General features: G+C 40.0%; 1 protein-coding gene across 1 annotated transcript in view; it reads left to right on the forward strand.

Annotated features, from left to right (window-relative positions):
• The first annotated feature begins 6466 nt into the window (after positions 1 to 6466).
• The window catches only part of AFP (alpha fetoprotein), a 38361-nt gene continuing 22090 nt past the window's right edge, over positions 6467 to 22737 (forward strand). Inside the window, exons 1-6 of the mRNA XM_020988487.2 lie at positions 6467 to 6878; positions 9954 to 10005; positions 11069 to 11198; positions 12749 to 12963; positions 17333 to 17465; positions 21878 to 21975. Coding sequence (XP_020844146.1) covers positions 6794 to 6878; positions 9954 to 10005; positions 11069 to 11198; positions 12749 to 12963; positions 17333 to 17465; positions 21878 to 21975 — 713 coding nt within the window. The 5' untranslated portion in view covers positions 6467 to 6793. The remainder of the gene's footprint in view (positions 6879 to 9953; positions 10006 to 11068; positions 11199 to 12748; positions 12964 to 17332; positions 17466 to 21877; positions 21976 to 22737) is intronic.

The raw sequence follows: 22737 nt of genomic DNA on the forward strand, positions 1-22737 counted from the left end.
TAGGCATCATTTGATCAGTAAATGTTTGATAGGATTCATGTGTAATGTAGCAGTGTCTTTCCTACCCTCCCTACCCTCCCCATTGGTCATTTCTTTGCAACTAGCCTAATTTCATTTTCTGAAATTGGATTTATACTATCATTTCATATTTGTTACATCATCATTACATCATCATAACATCAAATTTAGGTATTTGATTTTTATAGGTAATCATCTTTTGAATTCTTAGCTTAACTGGCATATGACTGTGTCTAGCAGCTTCTTCTTTTTACTCTACTGTGATTTCATCTAATTATTTTCAGTTTTTGGTTATTTGGTTTTCCTCCCTCTTCTTTTTAATTAGCTGGTACAGAAATTATAACATGTTTACATTTTAATTTTAATATGACATGTTTATACTTCATCGCATCTTTAGGAAATACAGACAAATTTCTCCATCAATTCAAAGGAATGGTAGGAGAGTTAACCATTTCATGGCTGAAGAATTAGCCATGTTCCTTGATAGGTTTTCTTAATCCAGCCTGTGCTGCAGCCATGACACCCTCTAAGGAGTCATCTGAGAGAGGGTCTCTGGCAGTCAAGAAAAGAGTCCAGTTATGGAGTTGAGCCACAGAAAGGAGTAGGCCAAAAGAGCCCAGCAGACTCACACACCAAGCAAATACACCTTACCCCAATTGGAAGAGATGCTGACATTATGGAAAGATAAAAGACATTAGGGGTCTGTAGTATTGGAGGCTTTTGTTGCCCTGGTCATGTGTTTTCCCTAAATGTTCCTCTCTACTAATGTACTCTTTATATGTGCCCATTCATTCTAGTAATTCTTTTTTATGTTTTAATGTTTTAAAAATTTTTTTTATTCTAGTAATTCTTTTTTATTTGTTAATGTTTTTAAAATTGAATTTTTTTTCACTCTAGTAATTCTTGTGTGTGTTCATGACAAAGTGGATCTCAGATTTATGGGGGAGGTGCTTTCTGTTGCTATTGTTCTTCCTATACAATTCCAGTAAATACTTTTGCTTTGAGCTAATTGTGTCAGGTTAATAATTAAAAGTAAATAAACTTATTGGTGGGGGCTTATGAAATATGATTTTTAGGAGTGCATACCCACAGAGTATGGAGCTGGCATAGTTATGCCCCAGGGGGCCCAACCTAGGAGAGGAAGCTGGCAGGGTAGCATGGAATGGACATTTCCCAAAGAGAAACAACTGTCAAGAGCATGAGAAGTCTAGATTTGGAATGGTGTAGTAAGATGGTAACCTTGGGCATATAACATGACAAATACCATAAGTGATCTAAAAGTAGCTAAGGTCTTGTAGCAGTTTTACTCAGAACCAAATGCAGACTAGCAATAGATTTTTCTTTTCTGAACACACCTAAATATAAATATCCTAAACCTAGAAAAAGATGCTATTACTTGTTGTGTAACAGTATACTTATATGAATTATCTTCCCAGAGCTAAAAACAAGATGGGGCAGTAATAAACAAGTATCATCCCTTTCCTTCCAACATCTGGGTGGGGTACAATCTCTCCCCTACTACCTTAGTCCCTGAGGAGTTTGGTCTCAAATTTAACAGACTTCCTACATTGCATTTGCCCTACCGATTCACTTCTAAATGCACCATAGCCCAGGAAGAGCAGTAGGCTGCTATCACTAGGTTGGGTAAAGCAGGTCTCTTGAGACTTGAATCCACACAGTCTGGCTCCCAGAAAATCCCAGCATGGACTTTGGCTCCCAGATTTCTGGTGGCTTATCTTTATGACCTTTCAAAGCTCAAGAGATATTGCTGTCTCTAATACTTCTTGCTCTAAAGGCAGGAAAGAAAAAAAATAGGGCGGAAGAGGTTGAGGATGAGGAGAAGGCAGGTAGGTGGTGCAGTGAATAGAGTGCTGGATCTGGAGTAAGGAAGACTTGAATTCAAGTTTGACCTCAGACACTTACTAGCTGTGTGGCACTGGGTAAGTCACTTAAGCACAGCCCACCTCAGTTTCCTCCTCTGTAAAATGGGGCTAAAAGTAGTACCTACCTCCCAGGGTTTTTGTGAGGATCAAATGAGATAATATTTGTAAAGTGCTTGCTCTAGTTCCTGGCACGTTATAGGAGCTAAAGAAATCCTTTTTTTGAAAGGGCTCTGGAGTAAAGAAACCCCAATGCTGCTCCATATGAGGCTGGACAAAGAAAGGTTAGCTCAAAATTCTCCCCACATGAAGCTCATCCTGCTATTATTTGCCTCAAAGGCTTAACTATGTTAGGTCAAGGGTTAAATAAGTTAAGATATATGCTTATATGCACTTTTATTTGTGAGCCACTTACATTTGCCTAGGGGTATGAACATAATATATCTTTCTTGCTTGTCAGAAATACAAAAAGATGAATGTCATTCTCTACCAGTCCTTCAGCTTGCACCAAAGGAGGGATGAGCTCTTTCTCATTAAAACAGGAATTTTTAACCTGGGGGTCCACAGATGCCAAAGGGATATGTGGAAATATTTCAGGGGATCCATGAACTTGAATAGAAATAAGCTGCATCTTTATTTTCACGTTCTAACTAAAATTGAGCATTTCCTTCAATTATGAATTAAACAACAATATTCTGAGAAAGGATCCTTGGCTTTCACCAGACTGCCAAGGGATCAAGAACACAAAAGAGTTTAAAAAGCCTTGTTTTAAAAGGTTCAAAACCTCCTCCCAAGTCTCTCTCTGTGTTGGCATTAAACATACAAGTGTGCAGGTGATTAAAAAAGCAACAACTTTGTTTTGTTTATAATCACATACAAAGACATATGATAAAGTGAAAGGTTGGAAGGTAAAAGAATAAATGAACAGTGGCTCCCTCTGGCCAACAGCCAGACTTCTGTTTCTCCTTTTGTCTCATCTTCCTCTAACTGAACAGGAAGTATAGTGAATGTACCCTCTGTTCCAGTTACCGTGGTCTTGCAACAGCAATCCACTAGGAAGCAGGAGGAAGAAGACAGGGGAGTGGGCATCCCTATACCACATGCAATGCTTGACTCTGCTGGCTATACTTCCTCCCACATAGAATGCAAGATGGACAATTCCTTTTAGCTTTTCTCTCCCAGGAATCTCCAAGGTCAAATTCAGGAAAAATTCCTTATGGTGAATTCTGAAACACAGTCCATTCACTATAATTTCTGGAGTCTGACTTCTTTCCTGGCATTTTCCCAGGAGTAGCCTGGGAGCCATGTCTACACATTTGTCCATTGATTGATCGAACAGGAATGTAAAATGTGAATAACAAAAGGAGGCAAAGAGTACAATAGCCATTATAAGATAGGGCGCCTTTGGTTTTCTAGTGAGCAGCAGACACATGAGGTAAACCATAGCTCAAGGCATCAGGATGGCTTTTGAAGTTTTGCTTTATATTTGGGAACTGTTCCAAAAGTGTACTAGGCCTCCTGCTGTTGGTTGGTCAATATTTTCTTGGAAATGGGCAAAAAAGATGAGTAGTAACCATCCTTCATTTTTCTTAGAAAACAGGCTACTTGCTTTCACATGTGGGCTTCAAGGGATGTGTGCACACATCTTGATTCAATTTTTAGTGGGAAAGACCTTTCTTTGGCAGAAATTCATGATCAACTCATTAAAAATGATGAAAGCATTTTGTTAGTAGGCAAGGAATGAGAGGCAAAATTTCAGAAAGAGATCCAGTACCTCAGTTGCGTTGAGGAAAGTAAATGATGGCCAGCAATTGCCAAACAAAGATCTCACATCATAGTTTATTGTCACTCATGGATGAAGGCAGGGGTGGGGGAAATCTTCTACCCACAAGAGCTCTGGACTCATGTTCAGTCCTCAGGACGTCTGATCCTAAAGAGAGATTATTATGTTTTTCTCATGCTCATTGATTCCCACCCCATCCAGGGGAAAAAAATTCTTAAATATTAGGTTTGCTTATCTCTAGGATTTCCCCAAAAGGGATCAAATAGGGTCCCTTCTAGAAAAGTTACTCAAAGTACAAAGTAGTGAATATTAGGTAAAAGGCAATTATTTATTGCCTCCCTCACTAAAGAAATACCCAAACCAGGTGATTCATAAATGCAAATTAATGCATACTTGAAATAAGCTATAATCCATCATCTTTATTATACTTTCACAGGAGGTAGTCTCCCAGGGATTGTTTAGATCCTCAAAAAGGAGGAACTTGTGGAAAGGGGTACCCTAAGTATTGTAGTCTGGGCATGACTGGACTCTCAGGAATCTGCGAGTCTGCTGAAGACATTTCACTTTGGTCTCAGGCTGTACCGTCTGAGCAGTAACCCAAATTTCAGATCTTCTGGCCAGTCTGGGCATGAGGCCTCATTCTCCTAGCAGCAGCCATTTTCCCATGGGTGTAACTTCAGGAATCACCATCACTGGGCAAGCAGAGCAGAAAGTGGATGACTACTCTCTTCTGGGTTCTGAAAATCGTGGCTTCTAACACAAAGCTTTCAATGTCTCCATTCAGACCACATTTAAGACCTTGTTCTGGACTTGATGCCTCCCTGAGAGGTGTGAGTGTGCCTTGCCCTGGGCGTTGCTTGAACCATTGATAACATGTTTGAACCATTATAAATGACTGATTTATGGATTGTTCCAGCATCTGGGCTACTCTCTCATACTAGGCTTTTAATAGAAGGAGTTGGATAGACAACAATAGTTAAGAGGTGGCAAGAGTGGAAGGAAGACTTTGACTCATATCCTATCCCTGCAGGAGAAGCATGCGCTTCTTCAAAGGCCTCTCCAGGAGAGGAGAAAACACATGGCATCAGCAGATGAGAAACCACATAGCTCCAAAGAAAGGATGAATCACATGATTCTAAGAGATGAGTAGCCAGAGGCAGTGGTAGAGGGATGAAGCCAAGCCAAGAGCTGTAGAATGACAATAAAGAAGGAGTTAATGGACCATACAGAATCTAGAGTCAAGGAGCATTGAGGAATAGAGCCGTAATATGAAAGAGCAGTCTCATGCCATGGCTATTTCAAGTCCTAGTGGAATTGTGAATTGTATAGACTCTACAGGCTGAGAAGAAAAGAGGAGTAGACTTTCTTTCAATCCTGATTGAAGGTGGAGGGATATTGGAGCACAGATAAAGTTGTAAAATAAATCTGGAGGACTAGTTAGTTTCCTGGAAATATAGGGCTTATGGAAAAGAGCACCCTCAGCCAGGGTAGTACTTTAAATCTGGACAGGTCTATACTCTTGGAAGTTAGGGAATACCTGGAAAGGGGATTTGCTTAACTCACTAGTAAGCCTGAGTGACTTTCCTTCTTTTAGGAAGGAGACAGGTTAGGTGAGGATCACAATCAGTGTAGTACTATAAGTATGGAGGTAACTGGTCCCTAGGAAATGTGGATGACAGAGGGAGAGGGATCAAGTCTTTAGTGAGCCAGGGTGCTTTCTTCTTTTGGGGAATAATCTCAATCAATGCAGTGATATGAGTGGGTCTCTAGAAGACTAGATAGGTCTACTAGATGTAACGATGGTGGGTGGTTGTTTTTCAGTTTTCATGGGCTTGGATGTCATTCCTTTGTGTTTTTGCATTTTGCTCATCAGGTCAGTTGAAAGGAAATTTAGAGGCCATTAAGTCTAACCCTCTCATTTATAAGATAGGAAACAGAGTCAAAAAGAAGTGAAGACTAGAGATAAAGCGACATGACAAAGGTTACGCAGATAATAAGTGTCTGAGGCAGGACTTGAACCAAAGGTTTCTTAGCTTCAAATCCAGGGTTCTATTTTTATACCACATAGCCTCTTACATTTGATTTATTGTTATTTCGAGTGTTTAAATTGGAGCTGAGTAGCCTTTCTTTCTTCCCTCTTTTCCTTTTCCTTTTTTTCCTAAGAGATTTAGACATGAACCAAAATCTGCTGTTTCCAAAGGAAACCTTGTGTTTGTATAGGGGCATGAGTCAAAGAGATATTTGTTAGAGAGGCCCCCAAGTTTGAACCTTGCTTGTGTAAACATGTGGTCTTCAGTTCTGGGCCATAGGTTAAATATAAAGAAATGACAGTAAGTTCTCATTTAGGTCTTAGCTGTTTGCTCTAAAATAGAAATTAGTTACTTAAAACACCTTGTAAATTTTCTTTTTCAACAAACTCTGTAGATTCAAAAACTGTGAGTTGAATAATCCAACTAATTAATTAGGGGCAGATAAATCGGGTACTTCATTTGACATCAAAATGATGTGTACTGGGCGCCTAACATTTTTTGGTGTTTAGCCAATAATAACATGCTAAATGTTACTTGCTTACATTTCTCCAGCTGAACAAATGAAATGGTATTATGAGATTCTTGGCAAGAATTTTCAGCAGGTAAAGCAATTTTGCTGTTCAGACTTTATTCACAATCTGGCATCTCCCAAACACACAATATACTATCTTTTCAGTATCTTTGCAAAAAAATAAAAAAGAATTACTAAGCACTTTAGGCACAAGTCAGGTCTTCTGAGAATAGGGCCATTCCCTTTAGAGGAGAGAAATGAACAGTATCTATTTGAATATTGTGCAGTGTGATAAGAACATTTGTCCATATCCTAAAAATTGAATGGATTTTTCAAGGTCTTCTTTTGCCAAGAAGAGGCCTTTGTCCTTGAAAATAGCATGCAAATAATATTTAGGCTGTTAATTATTGTCATATTGTCCAATTTTCAACCAACAGGCTAAGGAAAAAAAAAGAAGTGTAGGCTAACAAATAGTTAATGGTTAACAGGCATCACTTCTGAAGAGTATAAAAGGATTTCGGGTTGCCTTTCAGCATGAGCAGCAAGTCCTCTGGAAGGAGCCATTGACATCATGAAGTGGGAACCTTCTATTCTCTTGCTGGTCCTCGTAGGTTTGGCTGAATCAAAAATACTACACGCAAGTGACTCGGGGATAGGTAAGCCATCATTTTTGGGGGTATATTTGATTAATTTTTTTTCAGCAGAATTAGCTTCAAGGAAGCGTAATTACCCAAGAAAGATTATTGTAATTTAAGGTATCTTACAGGTTCAGTTACTACTCAGTTTAGAATGACCAAAATGTAATAAACCATTCTTGGAGTTAGAAAGGCATTTTACATAAGAGTAACATAGTTTGGGCATTTTACATGCTTGTGGTCTCAGTTTTCTCCTCTGTAAAATGAATAAACATCATGGTAAAAGGAGCAGAGGGATTTAGAGCAATATGATATAGTTGATATTGAGCTGGTCTTGAAGCCAGATAGACCTGGGTTTAAGTTCTGCCCTGACACACATTGGCTGTGGGACCTTGGAAAAATCATTCAACTTCTCAGTGCCCCATGTGACTCTCTAAGAATGTAAGTGGCAGAGAAGGTGCTAACCTGCATTGGTAGAGGGATTTTCCTCAGCCTGGAGTACTAATGAAATCAATGAGATCAGAGGTCTAGTCCCTATCCCTGAAAATCAATGGAGGGGCCACTGGCCTTGAGTCAGAAGATCTAATTATGAAGCTACCACTTAACTCCCTGGGTAACCATGGCCAAGTTATTCAAACTCTCTGAGTTTCTTCACCTGTGAAAATGAGGCTGGTGAGACTTTTGTTACTGTAATAGCGAATAATAGCTTGCATTTGTATGGTGCTTTAAGGTTTGTGAAGTGCTTAACACGTATTATCCCATTTGGTTCACTAGCTTCAGGACCTCTTTCAGCCCTTTGTAAACTTTAAATTAAGATAGAAATGTGAATTCCTATCACTGTGACTATAACCTCTAAGGTCACTGGCAGCTCCAGGGTTCTGTGACTCTATTTATCCTGTGTGCAAACTGCAGACATTTAAATGTGTTAGCATAACAGAAAAAATAACCGTTCAGACATGAATGGACTTGGAGAACTGCTAAATATTTTCCTTGTGTATGCTGGAAGTTCATAACACCCCAAACTCTGGATATGATTTATGATAATTACGAAGCTGGGTTTCACTATAGATTTCATGTTGATCCTATTTCAAACACATAGTTTCATGGATCTATAGTCGGTAGGGACTTCAGAAGCTGTTTAGACCAACCCTCTCATTTTACAGATAAGTAAACTGAGACTTGCCCAGGGTCGCATAGGCTAGAGGTGTTAGGAGTGGAATTTGAACCCAGTTCAAAATTCTGATTCCAGATCCAGTGTTTTTTCCCATAGTTTTCTTTTAATAGAATCCCTCTCTTCCTTCCGGAGCCAGCTCAAGCACAACTTTCTACATGAAACTTTTTCCAGTTACTTTTAGTGCCTTTACTCCCAAATGCCCTTGGATTTAACTACTTTGTATTGATTTGCTTTATTCTCTTTATATCAATTCTGAATTCACTGATATATATAAGTATTGACTCATCTGTTAGAAGCTCTTCAGAAGGAGGGATTGTTTCATTCTTTGTATCCCCAAAGCCTAGGGTACAGTGGGTACATAGAAAGGCTCATGTTATCTCCTTGGGAAGCCCATCAAAGTTGTCAATAGAAAATTCCAGCTTTTTGCTGTTGTTGTTAACTGGCCCCTCAGATCAGTACAATCAACAATAACAACAATTCTTAAATTGCATAGACCTGTGGAATCCGAAACTTGGAAGGGATCTTTGAGGTTGTCTCGGACAGTCCTGCACATTTGTTACATGTCTCCTCTTTCGTGTCAGGAACTGGTGTAATTTATGGGACAATCAGACTTTGAGTTTATCCCATCCTTGACAGATCTCTGTTTCAGTGCTCCTAGTGACCTTGGCCCCATGTAAATTAATTTACATAGCTGGGAAAAAACCTCCAGGGACCATGACTTCAATAAAGAGTCTCAAAAGGTTTTCTAGTCCTCTTTTGGATGAAAATTTTGGAATTCTATTTTATTATTTTTCAATTTTAAGTATTTTACTTTAAATTTATAGAATAAAATAAGCATTTCCGTAACATAGTATAATAAAAAAGATGATTGCACATGAAACTACAAATCTATTGTATACAATCTGTTATTCATTTTAAATATATAATAAAGTTGTCATGTAAATTTCTTTCCCCCCCTTTTTCTCCCTGCTCCTACCTAAATAAATTCCTTAGTGGCAGATGAAATTCTCTAGCTAAATATAGGCAAATCAAGAGTTAAAACTAAGTGTGTGGGGGTGGGGAGGGGAGGAGAGAACACAATGAGAATAGGGAAGAAGGGAAAACTAGAAAGAAGGACAAAAAGAAAGAAAGAAGGCAACTAGGGAAATGCAGCCTAGCCAACACCATTGTCCTATTCCTCTGTTTCCTATGGATCTTAAAGATAAACTGGGTAAGGGTAGCATTAGTAGGATTTGCCCCTGGTAGAAAAAGCTGTGTAGAGTGGATCTCAGCTCTGTTACTCACTAGCTATTCACAGGGTAATAGATCTAGGTATGGTTAGAACCACTCTGATCTCTAACATCTTACAGATGAGGAAACTGAGGCCAAAGGTCTTCACCAGGGTCCCTCAAGTAGTAAGTGACCAAGGTGGGATTTGAACCCAGCTCTTTTTACTCCACAGTCAGTGCTCTTACGTCTGCCTTGTTAACTACATTAGTCAAGTAAGAACCTCTTTGGGTCTTGGTTTCTTCCTCTGTTAAATGAAGGCATAGGGCTAGAGGAAGCCCAGGGTCCTTTCTAGCTCTATCTGTGCTCACATTTCCTCAAAGAACTGTGAATTCTCCTGTCCAAAAAGGCACCTCAAATTGAGTATCCATTCTGTGTGGACATTAGGATAGCTTAGCAGTGGTCTAGAACCTTGGGGCCATGACTTCTAGACTGGCTCTTCCATTAATTTGCTGTGTGTCTTTGGACAAATCCTATAATGTCTCTAGGCCCTAGTTACCCCATTTACAAAATGAGAGGGTTTAGACTGGGTGAGCTCTAACATTTTATCCACATTTGTTCATGCCCATTTGTCTATAATTAACATTGTTTTCTCAGTTGCAGTGTGATGTCTAAAATGCCATTTTTCACAATTTCAAATAAATCTTGTTTTCTAGCTTCAACCCCAAATTCTCCCCAATGCACAACTGAAGGAAATTTGATTGACATGTGAGTTTTGTTCATATTACTTTAAATGCAATATATCTGTGAATTACCAATACATAGGATGTCCCAAAATTCTTGGTGCAGTTTAAATTTCCTTAAGCTTAGTATGTTATGTTACTTGATGTCCCTTAAGACTTAAAATCAGACTGAGACTTTTGAGATATCCTTTATAGTTTGATTGGTTTGCAAAACATCGGTGCCTAACTATAGAGTTTCATAAGATTTTAGCCCTGAATGTCAAATGAAATGGTCACATAAAGGGTCACTTGTCATTTCTTGCTTCAGATGACAGATGCAAGACTTCTTGAAACTCAAGTTCAAGGCACCCTTGAATAGGCCAAATGACCCTTGTAGTCAGTTAAATGCCATTCAATTTTTTGTTTTATAGATGAGTCCAATTTAATTTTAAAAATTCAGGACCACTGAGTGTCTAATCAACTGTGACTTACTAGGTGAATAATTAAGGGTTTTTGGCACCTGATTCAATTGGATGACAACAGCCACATTCTCTCTTTATAGACATTTAAAATTTCAGAAGTAATTTTCAAAGGAAATGAGATGCATTTCCTGTTACTTGGGACTATAAATTACTCTTTCGGTTGCTGGCCTCATTTCAGGAAGGTGTGAGCTGTGAGGGTAGGGGAGGGTGGGGACAGGACATCCTAATTATCTCCTATGTTCTCTAGAACTTTTCTTAAGGCAATTAATGCTCTACATTTGAACTAGGAAGTCTACCTGGCATTGAACAAGGCACTCTTCTGGAGGGCTGAATTTGGTCCTGTTCATTTTTGCCTAGGGGCCAATTTCAGGGGCCAACTGAGTCAAAGGCAGAAGGCTGGCAAATAGGGCACAAAAGAGAAACCAATCTTTTTTATGTGCTCTGTTGTATTTTAGCAAAAGGCTCATTGGGGGCAAGGGCAGTGAGGTTTCTGAAGTTTTGTTTGGAGGCCTAGAGATCCTCATTCACCTGAGACGTTAGAAATCACCTAGTCATTAGAAAGTCAGGCATCTTGAGAAAACAGAAGCTTTATTCTTTCATCTCTTTGATTTTTTTTTTTAATTTCAGTGCCACCATATTTTTTGCCCAGTTTATTCCAGAAGCCACTTACCAGGAAATAGGCAAGCTGGTCAAAGATTTCTTAGCTGATTTCAAGAAACTTGTGGCTGAGAAGCCCAAAGACTGTTTAGAAAAACAGGTAGGTATGACTCACAGTGTCTTTCTGCTGCATAAAGTAGGTAAAGAATTCCAAATACCTCCTTTGTTCGTAACAAGAAAAGAGCTGCTTTCTATTTCTTTTCTATATTAATTTCCCCCCCCCACCTCCTTAGTCTCAAGTCTAGTCAAAAGTCTTTAGTCTTTTTTTTAATCAGAAGTCAAGATGTTTTTGATCAAGTTGCCTTTTGGGGTGATATTACTAGGCATTTGTAAGACTGTGACACAAGATGGAAGTGAGTCATGGTTTCATATCCTGCTTCTTCCAGTTGCTTTTCTAAGTGCACTTGCAAAATCTCATTCCTTCTCTGTGCCTCAGTTTCCACATAGGCAAAATGAAGAGGGTGACCTAGATGAGCTCAAAGGTACTTTTCATCCTATGATTCTATGACTTTGGTGCTCTCTAGTTGTCCTATCTACATATTCAGGTTCAGAACTATTTTCGGAACTAAATGCCCTTTGAATCATAGCTTTTGGGGTGACTAAAGCTTCATTACCCATCTCTCTCTATCTTTTTTTCTGGAGTAACATTATCTTTAAAAAATATTATTGATGTCTCATTTTTTACAACACTTTCTTTTCCAGATATACCTTCCTTCTACCAAATGAACCATACTTGGTAATAAACAGAAAAAAGAAAGAGAAGGAAAAAAAACAGTTCAGCAAAACCAACCATTAGATCTATGTCAGGGGAGGGGAACCTGTGGGCCCCAGGCCATGGGTAGCCCTCTAAGGTCCTCAAGTGTGGCCCTCTGACTGAATCTAAACTGTGAAGCTTCCCCACCCCAGATCTAGGGTGTCTGAGAGTATACACAATATTCCATGCCCATAGTCCCCAATCTCTGCAAAGAAAGGAGGGAGATAGTCACATCCTTTTTTCTTTTTTGATCAATTTTTAACATGCTTTTAAAAAATTTTATTTCCAAATTCTTTCCCTCTCTACAGCCCCTCCCCCACCCATGGCGAAGGCAAGCAATACCCATTATACATCACATATCTTTTCAAAGTCAATCACAATTGTCCTTCCCTTCCCCCTCTCACTTCTTTTGACAAAAGTTGTTTACTATTTCTAACTCCCTGCTGCTCCTACCATCTTTGGTTGCAGCTCTTTCACATTTGAAAGGAACTGGCTACGAGTGTATGGAATGCTGTATGCAGGGGGCCACAGGCATCACTCTGAAGTCCCCAGCTACCAGCTGGCTCAGGAGCAGAGGGAGCAGCAGCACTGAAGGGGTGGTTACAGACCAATTAAGCATCCCCCACCCCCATAACTGCCCCGCCCCCAGCCTCCTCACCTGGGCTCCCTGAACTCAGCCACACCTGTGTCTAAACAGGTAGAGAGGAAACCAACAGATTGGAATGCCCACAACTCCTTTTTTTTTTTACCTTGATATTTTCCCTGTCTCATTTGGTTGGGGGTGGAGGTAGGGAGGGGGGTGGCAGGCGGTATTGTATGTTTTTAATGAGCTTTGTAGAATATCCACTTGAAGATGCTTCTCTCCCCATCTCTCCCTCCCCTTTTAATTGTATAAGCTACCTGCATTCTTGGAAGAAATTTGTCATGATAAAGACATCTCTGAAAAGCATGGGCTTGCTGGCTGCTGCAGCAAAGCCGGAAGTGACAGATTAGAATGTTTGCTGGCTCACAAAAGGAGGGGCAATGCAGCATCCATCCCAGAATTCCAAATTCCAGAACCTATCCAGAGCTGCAAAGCACATCAAGAGAACCCAGTGACTTTCATGAACAGGTGAGAAGCCAGGTTTGCTCACTTACAGAGATGCTGATGAGTTCTCTGGAAAAGTATAACAAAATGCTGTGCTTAGCGTGTAGGACTCATTCCAAATTATTGCATGCTTGCGCAAAGTGAAGTCAGCAGTGAGGCTGTCATCTCACACTATAGAATATTATGATGGTTCTTTGTTTTACCAGCCTCTGCATAATATACAAGATGTAAAAACATTAGGGAGGGCTATTTCCTTAGAGGGGCAATTTGCTTTGGAGCTGAGAAGATGTGATTCTCTTTAGGCTTTGCTCATTTATTTGCAAAGTGACTCTGGGTAAGTTAGGTGACCTCTCTGAGGCTCAGTCCCCTCATTTCTAAATGGCGATAAATCAAGTCAAGTCAACAGTCAGTTACTATGTTCCCAGCACCACACTAACCACTGAGAATACAGAGAAAGTTAAAGCAAAAGCCAAATCAAAATAAAAGAAAAACCCATTCCCATTTCTCAGGAAGCTTACAGTCTAGTGGGGGAGACAGCATGCAAACAACCGTGTACAAACAAGTCATAGGATAAATTGGAGATAATGTCAGAGGGAAAGCATTAAGATTAAGGAGGACTGGGAAAAAACATCTTGCAGAATGTGAAGTTTTTGCTGAGATTTGAAGGAGGCTGGGGAATCCAGGAGGTAGAATGAGGAGGGACCGATATGCTGGCATCACAGACAGCCAGGGAAAATCCCAGAACTGAGAGATGGAGTGTCTTATGTGAAGAAGAGCTAGCAGGTCAGTGCCTCAGTGTTGGTGTGAGGCTCAAGTGAAGAAAGTCCTTGCAAGTTACAAAGTTTATGTAAAAGTGAGCTAAAATGGCCATTGTCCATTTTCTTCTCTTGCTTTTAGGCACCACATACTAAGATGCCATAAAAAGAATTCAGGCAATCAATAAGTGTTTATAAAAAGCCTACTCTATGCCAGGTGCTATCTGAGGTGCTAGGGATAATAAAGGAAACCTCCTTAAGGATTGAATCATGGATCAGCTTTGTGTTCACAAAATTGCCCATAAAAGGAAAAAATATAATTTGTAAATTATATATAAACAATAACATAATACTAAATAATAAAATATAATATAACATATAATAAATATAAAATATAAATAAATGAAGTGCTGGAGATGTAATAGTATTAAATTAGCCTTCTGGAGCCAGTGAAATGTCAGTCTGTCAAAAAGCATTTATTAAACACCTATTGTATTTCAGGCACTGTGCTAAGAACTGACCAAAAAAGGCCAAAAAAATTCTTTGTTCTCAAGGAGCCCAGAGTCTAATGGGTGAGACAACATGCAAACAAATTAGTACAAACAACATGTATACACATATCATAAATTGGAGATATTCAACAGAGGGAAGGCATTAGAAGTAAGGTGTATCAGGAAAGGTTTCTGGGTGCAGGTGAAGAAATGGCACTTTATTAAATTTATTCATTCAACAAATGTTTACTGATAATCTACATACAAGGCACTATAGGAGGTGAGACATTATCATTAATGGATGCAAAAAATACTAGGTCAGGCTCTTTGTCCTTATACACTAATGGAGAAGATAAAAATGGGTTCCAATAACCATCATGCTAAATTTAAGAGGTGAGCTGTGCCAGGGAATTCAGAGGAAAAGAGGTTGCTCGTGGTTGGAGGCCTTTGATTTCACTGTAGTCAATTTGATAGACATTTATTATTGTGCCTTTGATAGGATGGGCTAGGCACTGTTAGGTACTGGAGACAGAAAGAAAAATAAAAACCAGTTCCTGCCCTCAAGGGGCTTGAATTCTAAGTGAGGGGAGCAAGGGGATAAGCAGCATGTACTGTGATAGCTAAAGACACTATATATGCAAATATATATATGTATATATATATATATATATATATATATATATATATACAAATATAAATATATATATAAACATACATATTTATACACATGTGAGTGATATATATATATGTGTGTGTATATATACGTATGTGTGTGTACATATATACACACACACACATACACATATAGGACAGCTAGGTAGCATAATGGATAGAACACTGGGCTTGAAATCAGGAAGACCCATCTTTCTGAGTTTCAAATCCAGCCTCAGATGCTTCTTAGCTGTGTAACCTGGACACATTATTTAACCCTGTTTGCCTCAGTTCCTCATCTGTAAAAATGAGCTAGAGAAGGAAATGCCAAACCACTACAGTATCTTTGCCAAGATAACTCCAAAATGGGTTCATGAAGGGTCAGACAAAACTGAAATGACTGAACAATAACAAAAGTATGTATTTAGGAACGGAGAGGGGAGATAAGGAAGGCATGAAATCAGAGATGATACTTGAGGTAAGCCTCAAGGGAGCGAGGGCTTCTAAAAAGTAGAGATGAGGAGAGAGACAGACCTTCCTGGAGAACTTTGGAGCCAAGCCTAGAAGGGGATGATAGGAATTCAGCAGGCTGGGCTTCGTGGGCATAGGGGGTCATGTCATGTTAGGTAGAGGAATGCCATTCTGGGCAAAGGGATCAGTGTGAGTTGAAGGTGAACTGGACATGGATGGTGAATGGCAAATGGTCCAGTTGGACAGTAGTATTGAATCATGAAGGGGAACAGTGACAGATGAAAATTAAAAAGGTAGGCTGGAACTCCTCTGTGGTGGGCCCGAATACAAGACCAACTACCAATTTGTGTTAAGAATGCCTAGTGTATTCAGACAAGTACCGGCAGGCTGGGTCATAGCTATAACATGGCTTGGTTCCCCAGTCCCATTGTAGCTGGGGGCTTGAGCAGCATAAACCAAGAACTTAATTGATATAGATAACTGTGGACATCTCCTCCTGCCAGAGACCACACACTATGAGATAGCAGAAGCCCCTTTTGAGACTTTCTTTGTCACTCAGTTTTGTCTAATTCTCCCTTTCACCCAATGCTTTCCCACTACCACCAAGACTGATCTTCTCTGGACACCAAATTACCCATGTACTATTGTCCTTGATGCTGTCTGGCATGCTCAGATTGCCTAGAAGAAGGTCCTATGCTATGAATGAACAAAGCATTTTTTAAGCACTTACTATGTGTAAATCATTGTGCTGAGGGTTGGAAATCCAAGAAGAAAAGGAAGCCAGTCCTTCATCCCAAGGAGCTCCCAGTCTATAAACTCCTTCTCACTGTAGCTCTTTCCTGGCTTCAGTGTAAGTCAGGGATTCTTTACCTTTTTTTTTTTTTGTAATCTGGTAAAGCCTACAGACTTCTTCTTAGAATTACTTTTAAATGTATAAAATAAGATATGCAGGGTAATAAAGGAAGCAAATTACATTGAAATTGTTATCAAAATATTTAGGAATGAAAAAAAATCCATAAAACCAGTTTACCAGACACAGGTTAAGAATTCTTGGTGTTAGCATTCCAGGGGATGAATCTCCCCCAGCCTACGCTTTGTATTTATGCCTGCCTCTCCACCCTTCAGAGCTCTATCTCTGGACAGGCTAGATCGTCATGTTCTGTACCGAATATGCCAATTCAACTCTTTATTTCTTTATCAGAAGCCTGAACTTCGTGAACCATGAAGCATATCCTTGATTTCTGATTCTTTGTTCCAAAGCCTTCCTAGAGAGGGATGTAGTTAGTGATAATCATCTTTCCCACGCAGGGCTCACAGAACTTAATTTTACACTTCTCTATTTTACTAGTTGGCTACTCTTATGCATTATTATTATTATTTGTTGTTGTTGTTCAGTCATGAGTGATGAATGAACTCATGTCTGAGTCTATGTAACCCCATGGACAGAGTCCATGGGATTTTCTTGGAAAATATGCTGGAGTGGTTTGCTATTTCTTTCTCCAGTGTGTCCCCATTTTACAGATACAGAACTGAGGCAAATAGGAGCTAAGTGACTTGCCCAGGGTTACACAGCTAGTAAGTGTTTGAGGCAGGATTTGAACTCAGATCTTCCTGACTCTAGCCTAGGCGCTCTACCTACTATACCACTTAGCTGCCCATTATGTATTATAGTTATCTTCTATATTAGTGTCTTATTTCCCCCTCTTCACACTAGATTGTGAACTTTATAAGTATAGCAGAGTATAACACGAATAGACGTTTAATATTTATTTAATGAATAAGAAACATCATGTGAATTTTTGAGTTACTGTGCTTTCATTAAAAAAATCAGGGAACATAAACTTTCCAGTGGGATCTAGAGAGAAAATAAGCTTGCTTCTTCCCTTGCTCCGTGATAGGCATTAAAGTTGAAATTCTCTATATTTCTGGATCAGAATCTTTAAAACAAATCCCAGAATTGACTGAATTCATCTTCCCTTTTCATATGTGATTGTTAATCTTGTTGCCATGTGTGCTTGATTACAGATATATCTATGAAATTTCCAGAAGGCACCCATTCCTCTATGCACCCACAATCCTTTCTTTGGCCTCCCGATATGACAAGATAATCGCCAATTGTTGCCAAGTTGAAAATGTAGTTGAATGCTTCCATAACAAGGTATGACTTTGTTGTGTCTACATGACTTGAAATTGTGGTTGATGAATGCCCCTGGCTTGATACTTATCAAAGAGAAGTTTAAAGATAAAATGAGAACACTCCTTTTGAATCATCAATACCTTTCTAGGAGTCATGCTTGTTCTAGCATCCAGACTTTTTTTTTTTTACTAAAAGGCTCTGAGAGAGTTTGAGAAATTAGAGAAAATGGAAGGGAAAAGTAAGAAAGGGGAAAGAAGGGAAATGAAGCCTGAGAGGAGAGGGTGAAGGAGATGGAAAAGAAGATTTAGGGAAAGAAGGAGAGAGATAGACAGACAGAGGGTGGGATAGAGAGAGGGAGGGAGGAAGAGAGAGACACAAAGAGGAGAGACACAGAGAGAGAGACACACACACAAAGAGGAGACACACACACACACACACAGAAGATAATAGGGACAAAAAGATGGAAGTAGGAGATGAGGAGGCCACAAATGGATGTGCTGCCATTGACAACCTCATCCTCTGAGCCTGAGGCAAAGCAGGAAAATATGGGGGAGGGATTTTGCTTCAGTGATTCAAAGTATGGAACTGGAGAGTAGAAGGAGCTGACATTGGAGTGGCTTCAGACTTTTTAAGTGAAGTATGAAGTAAGTTCCAGGGCTGAGAGCCAGAGAAGGACCAGGAACAGGGAGGGCTTGTACAGGTTAGTGCTTTCAGCATTGAATGGCTGAAAAAAAAATTCCCCAAAGATTTTCTGCTTTCCGCTTTCCCTTTGTTTCACTCCTTCTAAACCTGTTGTCACTGCAACCTCTAATCATTTCTACTCTGGGCAACTTTCTTCCTTCCAAAGTCTTGAACCGTTGGTTAACCAGTTCAATTGTATACTGTCCTTAACCCTTGGATTCCTCATCTCTTTGTCCTACCACTGCTCATTCCTTTCGAACACCAACTCTGTCTTGTTTCCACCATTCACCTTCTTGACCTCTGCTTCCCTGCAGCCAAACACAGTTGGAAAAAAAATCATCCAAGTCAGACCACCGCAATTCTCCATTATCCAGTCTCAGTTGGACCCTTAAGGTTGAACATCAGTGTATTTCCTATTCCCTGACTATTGCTCTATAGCACATCTCAACTGCTGTTCCAAACCTTCTCTTTTCTCAGGTCACCCACACCACCTCTCTCTATTCTTGGTCCTTCCCTCCCTTATACTTCATTGAAAAAAAAATCTGAAACCATCCCAATAACTTTCTATTTTGTAGTTCCATGTTTTGAATTATCTAAGCATCCCTGCCCCCCTCCCCCTAATTCTTTCTTGCTTTGCTCCAGTCTCAGAGGGTAAAGTTGCCAGTAGTAGCCTATCTACTTCTGATCTCCCTGCCATATTCTTTCATTTCTTCCAAGAACTTGTCCCTTCTATTATCCCATATCTATCCCCAATTTTTAACCTTTTATTATCCATTGGCTCCTCTGCTGCCCATAGACATGCCCAGATCTTTCCAAACTTTAAAAAAAAACCCTTTGCTTGACTACTCTTGCCTTCACAAGTAAACTTGAAAAATCTGTCTACACCTGTTGCCTCCACTTTATTCCCTCCCACTCTCTTCTCAATTCATTGCAGTCTTGATTCTGTCCCCTATCACTTGACTGAATCTCTTCTTTCTAAAATCAGCTTGGATCTTTACTGCTCAATCCTATGGCATTTTCTTAATCTTCCTTCTTAACTTTTCTGTAGTACTTAACCATTATTATTTTCTTCCTGTTTTTTTTTTTGTAAAACTTCTCTTTTATGGTTCACTTTCTGCTTGTCAGACCTAATTTTCTTGGTCAGTTTGGAGATTCAGGAGAATTCTTGTCTGACTCTCTTCTATGTAGCCCATGGCTTTGCTGGGTCCTCTATTCTCCTTTTCCTCTAGTCTCTCTCTCTGTGATTTCATCAGCTTCCAAGGGTTCAATTATCACCTCTGTGCAGATGAATCCAAGATCTATATACCCAGCCCTCATCTCTCTCCTGAGCAACAGTCCAGCTCCACCGACTCTCTGCTGGACATGTCCACTTGAATACCTGGTAGACAATTTAATCTCAACATATCCAAAACAGGATTCGGGATCATTTCTCCTAAACTCATTGCTGCTCCTAATGTACCTATCTTTGTTGAGGACATCACCATTCTTCCAGTCACTCAGGTTCCCAACGAAGAATCGTCCTCAAGTCTTCACTCTCACTACAGTCAATCAGCTGGCGAGTTTTGTCAATCCCTCCTCCTCAGTATCTTCTATTATCTGTCCCCTCCACTCACACTCTCTTTTCCCCTCAGCCCTTACCATCCCTCACTTAACCTTGTCTTCTAATCGGTCTTCCTCTCTCGTCTCCTTCCTGTCTCCAAGCCTCTGCCAAATTGATATTCATAAAGCACAGGTGTTACCGCGCCACTCCCCTCCTCAAGAAGATTCAGTGACTTCCACTGTCTTCAGGAAAAAGTCCAAACTTCGCTGATTGTCATTAAGAGCCCTTCACAATTTGGTTCCGTCTCCTTTCAGGCGGGTCACACTTTATTTCTCCTCCTCTAGTTATTCCATCCAAAACTGTCCGTGGCATTCTACTTCTCTATTCTTCGTGCCTTTGCATAGGCTAGCTCCCATGCCATGGCTATTCTGCCTTCTTATCACCTCCATCTTGGAAATGCGAGTTTCCTTCAAGGCTCAGTCAAGTCCCATTTCTTTATTTCAATAGGCTTTTTCAAATTCTTTTCAGTCGTTGGTCCTTCCCTTTCCCCTCTTCCCCCTCCACCACTATGTATTTATTTTGCATATTTTTTTTATTAGCTGTAACTTTATTTTCTCATCTCTAGAATGGGGAGAATAAGAGCACAGATCTCAGAGGGCTATTATAAAGGTCAAATGAGATAAAATATAAAAATCATTTTACAAAACTTTAAGCACCATATACATGCTAGTTATGATCACTGTATTGTTGTTAGGATGTAAACTCATTGAGGGCAAGATTTTTCTCACTGTTGATAGGACCTTGATAAATATTTAGTGATTGATTGAATGACACCTCCAAAGGAGACTTGGCAATGGGCAGAGCAGGGATAAAATCAGGCATGTTCTCAGAACTGGTTCTCTCATGTTGCTACAGTCCTCTTCGGGCCATGGCAGAGGGGTGCAGGGAGAGTGTAATGATCTTTTAAGAGGGTACTGCCAGCATTCTGTGCATGGTCACTCCCAGCTCTTCCTGGGGCTGCTGGGCTCATGCTCCAGGGCAGCTCAAGTGTTAGATTGGGAAGGCCGGGCTCTTGCTCAGATGGGCCTGAGTGATCTTCCATCTCTGAGATCAAAAACAAGAAAATAGCAATCAGCTCTGGAACTGAGACAGTAGGGAGAACAGATGAGAAGGGTCTGATGCAGAAGGGAGAGTTGTTGCCAGAGCATGGATAGTCCGTCAAAATGAGACAGATTGGGCCTGAAAGAAAACATAGGGTTTAGTCAAAATACTTTCTGATTGGGTGGTTGATGACAATTAACCCATTAGGGGTATGTGTCATGAATCAGAAATGCTTCTTAAAGGATGAATCTTATCCTCATGACCATTCTATAGTGGATTTTTAGTTTAGGTCATTAGCTTTTAAGGTGCAGCTAGGTGGTGCAGTGGTTGGAGTCAGGAGCACTCATCTTTCTGGGTTCAAATTCAGCCTCAGACATTTAATAGCTGTGTGGCCCTGGGCAAATCACTTCACCCTGTTTGCCTCAGTTTCTTTATCTGTAAAATGAGCTGGAGAAGGAAACAGCGAACCACTCCAGTATCTTTGCCGGTCACAAAGAGTTGGACTTGACTGAACAACAAAAAAACAGTATGAACTTATAAGCGCTCAGTTTATTATTGCAATTCAGAGCTAGACAGAACCTTAGAGAGCATCTGATCCAACCCTGAGTCTTTATCGGGGAGTAAACCGATGCCTAGAGGGATCTGAGTCAATGTCACCTTATTCCAGAGCCAGCACTTCCTTGTGAATGGGGTAGAGTGGGACTAGTTTTACATATCACTCTGAGATCTGCAAAGCACTTTACAAATATTATCTCATTTGATCCTTACAACAACCCTGTGAGGGAGGTGGTATTAGTATACCCATTTTAAGAAGGAGGAAACTGAGGCAAACCAAGGTTAAGTGACCAGGGTCACAGAGCCAGTAAATATCTGAGGCTGGATTTGAACTTGGAGCTTCTTGAGTGTCCACCGAGCCACTTAATTCTCCCCACTGTACCATGCTATATTCCTATAACATTGGTATTTTAATTTAAAAAGTAACTTACAAAAAGGACACACTGGTTATTTTTCTCCATAGACATTCCATATTTTAAAATGTGACTTCTCGTTTGCTCATTATTCTTGTCCTTGAAAGTATGTTCTTTTGTTGTCCCGTTTCTTTTGGATCCAGGCAGCACCGGTCACAAAAGAATTAAGAGAAAGCAGTTCAGTGAGCCAACACATATGTGGTGTCCTGAGGAAGTTTGGAGAACGGACTTTTAAGGCCATGTAAGTATCTAGCTCAGGGTTCTGGATAGCAAAGAGTGGATTCTTCACTGATTGCATGCTGAAAGCATTAGCTTTGGTTGCCACATTGTGTAGGAGCTCTGGTTACTCTAATGACTGTCCAATTTCTTAGACTAGAATCATTCCCTTCATTTTTCACTCAGTTGTTTTCGGTCAGGTCTGACTCTTCTTGACCCCATTTGGGGTTTTCATAGCAACGATAATGGAGTGGTTTGCCATTTCCTTCTCCAGCTGGTGTGACAGATGAGGAAACTTAGGAAAAACAGAATTAAGTGACTTGCCTAGGGTCATACAGCTAATAAGTGTCTGAGGCCAGATTCCAACTCAGTTCTTCCTGAATCCAGGGCCAGTGTTCTATGCACTGCATCATATCGCTTCCTCTGGAATAAGGGAGAACTAAGTTCAAATCTGGTCTCAGTTACGAGTTGTGTTACTCTGAGTGAGCTACTTACTCCTGTCTGTTTCAGTTTCCTAAACGGTAGTATGGGGATAATAATAACACCTACCCTCCCAAGGTTGTTGTGAGGGTCAAAAGATCATATCTGTAAAGTGGCACATTCCAGGTCCTTAACAAATGCTTATTTCCTTTCCTTCTCTCCCTCTAAAGGGGGGGACACATTATATGCATTCCATAAATGCTTGTGAATTAATTGGTTTATTGATGATAATTAACTAGTTGGTAATACACACACACATATAAAATCTGAAATCTTTATCAGTCCAGTTCCTATGCCCATTCTATAA

The sequence above is a fragment of the Phascolarctos cinereus genome, unplaced genomic scaffold, assembly GCF_003287225.1.
Source record: "Phascolarctos cinereus isolate Bilbo 61053 unplaced genomic scaffold, phaCin_HiC Scaffold_9;HRSCAF=440, whole genome shotgun sequence".
NCBI lineage: Eukaryota > Metazoa > Chordata > Mammalia > Diprotodontia > Phascolarctidae > Phascolarctos > Phascolarctos cinereus.